Source organism: Daktulosphaira vitifoliae, unplaced genomic scaffold (assembly GCF_025091365.1).
Source record: "Daktulosphaira vitifoliae isolate Bord-2020 unplaced genomic scaffold, ASM2509136v1 Scaffold_22, whole genome shotgun sequence".
Taxonomy (NCBI): Eukaryota; Metazoa; Arthropoda; class Insecta; order Hemiptera; family Phylloxeridae; genus Daktulosphaira; species Daktulosphaira vitifoliae.
The window spans coordinates 30,141-33,121 of NW_026099593.1; the positions used below are offsets into that span (position 1 = coordinate 30,141).

The window sequence follows — 2,981 nt, forward strand, 5'->3', positions numbered from 1 at the left end:
ATTTAATAAATTTTTTATAATTTCTTAGTAAAAATTACATTATTAAATTATTAAATATCAGCTCATACTATATTTAATCGCTATAGTAAATATTTATTGATACATTACACTTATAAATCATAAAGTAATCATAAGTAGTGTGCCGATTACATCATAATAATTATTTCAAATTATCCTATTGTAATAAAGTTTAAAATATTCATTTCAATCTTGTGATTATTTTATTTTTCCGATCTAAAAAGAAAAAAAAATGATAATTTTATAACAGTTTTAATGATAAAAATGATAATCGATTTGAATAAATAATAAAAGACGAAATAAACTCGTGAAATTAAAAAATAATCACATTATCTGTGGGTTTTCCAGTTTTTCTCGTTATGTAATCGTTTAAACTAAAAATGAACTATTTCACAGAACTCCTAGTAAAATTTCAATACAAATTGATGAGTCACACTAAAGTGAAATTTATTCCAACTTTTAACCCAAAGTTCAGGGGAGGGCACGAAAGTTACTAAAAATCGAGTGACCACTTAATTTGTATGAGAATTTTGTGGGAAATACCATTGTGATGTTTATTTTTTATTAAAACAAAATTTAAAGTGGGGGAACCGGAAAACCCCCAATTTTGGAGATAGGAAATTTTAGTTATCGATTTCGCTATTTTTAGGTCCTACTGAATATCATCCTACTACTCGTTACTAACATTCTGTATATCTATACTAAATCAAAAGATAATACGTTATCATATGTAGCCTAATTAATCTAAATTATTAAGACAAAATAAATTGTTCATATTAAGAACTAAGTATTTTTGAAGCTATTTATGAAGTTTTATAACTTTCTGAAATATCCTTAATGCGAGAATAAAAAATGTACAAAATATATCAACTATCTTCGGTCGCCCCTGTATTATAATCGCAATTTTACTTATAAGTAATCAAGTCTATGTTGTATGTCTGTAGTACCCCGACGGCAATACAAAAAAAGTACACAGATTAATTAATATTTTTAATGACGAGTTCGTCGTTTTTGGCTTTTTCCGTTGGGTACACTGGTGAGCCCTAATCTCTCTAATTAGTGAACCACTAAAGGGGTAGGTTTAAGTCTCGTCAGCACGGTCTAGTTCAAAAGTAGCAGACTAAAGGGCGGCTCCTCGTCAGCTACCAGTAAAACTACCTTGTCACTATACCTAATTAAAGACGGTTAAGACCAAAAAACTAACCAGCACACACGCTAATTGTTAAGATCAACTAAATGACCAGCAGTCGAACCTTGTCTCTTGCCACACACACACATAATATTAATAACACGATGGATATAAAATATTCACGCTAAGTGCAGGTTTTTGAATAGTTATCTTTTATTTACGGAACAAAATAAACATAAAATTAAATTACAATATAAAAATGTAACACAATATAAATTGTTGTTGAAAATACAAAGTTACACGCACCAAATATCCTGACCCGTAACTAGACGTTTCTTAGTCAAAACGTTAATCTCCTTTACTTTTCATGTTTTACTTAATACATACTTTTTCCCACCATTGTTAATTTTCTAACCCTGCATTTTTCCTTTATATGACATTATATTACTTAAAAATTTAAAAATTGTTTAATACTGTGTTAACTCTTATACTATTTTAATATTAAAGTTATTTAATACTTTCTCAACTATTTACTTCAGCTACTTTGACAAGTTTTGTTACTTATGTTATACAGTATTTGATTTTCCATGAAAAAGTAAACAAACGTACTTGTCATTATGGAAGATATTTAAATTATTGTTCATTTTTTTTTATTTTTAAAATTTTTATTTTATAGGTTTTGCGAATATCGCAATACGACAGTATTGCAACCATCGCATAGTTTCATAGTTTTATTTTAAGTTTTTAGTTTGAACGAGTAGGTTTTATTTTTATATTTAAAAACATATCACTGTTATGATATTAAAAAGTATAATAAGTGAATATTTCACAGCTTTAAAATTAATACATTTTTGTCTGGAGCGCAGGTTTTTAGTTTTTTAATTTAAAATTACATTAAATGCACAATAATATTTTGTAATTCGTATATGAGATGATAACGTCATCCTGATAAAGTGTAGTGAAAATAAATATACAAAAAAAAATAACGTACATTATTTTTATAAAATTTTATATTTTAAAATTATTTTTTAATTTTAAAATTAAATTTTAGAAGAATATAACAAAATCGAGGCAGAAAAAATAGAAAAAACCAAAAAAGCTGAAGAAGACAAAAAGGCCGAAGAAGCCAAAAAAGCTGAAGAAGCCAAAAAAAATAAAAAATATAGAGCTCTAAAAATGTTTTTATGTAATAAATATGGAGAATCATCGAGTTTTGATGATTAATATGATTCCTTTGATTTATTTAAAGAAACGGCAATGAATATTTCTATAGCACAATTAATCACGGAAATATTTTTAATGATTTATTTTTGATTCAAAGCTCAATTTATAATAGCTTTATATTTACTTTTATTATAAAGTGATAATTGTAGTAATAATAATTTAACTGCCTTTAAAATTTCATCTTTATTTTAATTAATTGTGTTAGCTTTTATTATAGTACGTAATATTGTTTTGTAAAATAATTAACCTTGTGTTTCTATTATGATATTAAATATACTATTAATTTGAAATTAAATACTTATGTAGCGGTAATCATTATTTTTTTTAAATATTAAAATATTTTAGTACTGGAAAATATAAATAAAATCTGTGATATTGTAATGAATCAAAATAGAAGTTTCAAGAATATTCAAGAAACTTCTAGAATAATATTTCTACATAAATAATTATCAATTTTAAATACTTTTCTGACCGACAATTATTTTATTACTTTTTACAAATATATCACTTATTCGGAGCGAAGTTTATATTAATGTCACTCTTTTTAATTACCATAAGCGTATCTGTGGAGCCGAACAGACGGCAGCATTAAATAGTTTAATTCTTAAGA

At 25.3% G+C, this 2,981-nt stretch overlaps 1 protein-coding gene across 2 annotated transcripts in view; it reads left to right on the forward strand.

Annotated features, from left to right (window-relative positions):
• The window catches only part of LOC126908857 (uncharacterized), a 27,018-nt gene extending 24,429 nt beyond the window's left edge, over positions 1-2,589 (forward strand). For both annotated transcript variants that reach the window (XM_050691175.1, XM_050691173.1), the window contains one exon: positions 2,199-2,589. In XM_050691175.1, coding sequence (XP_050547132.1) covers positions 2,199-2,371 — 173 coding nt within the window. In that variant the 3' untranslated portion in view covers positions 2,372-2,589. The remainder of the gene's footprint in view (positions 1-2,198) is intronic.
• Positions 2,590-2,981: the final 392 nt, after the last annotated feature.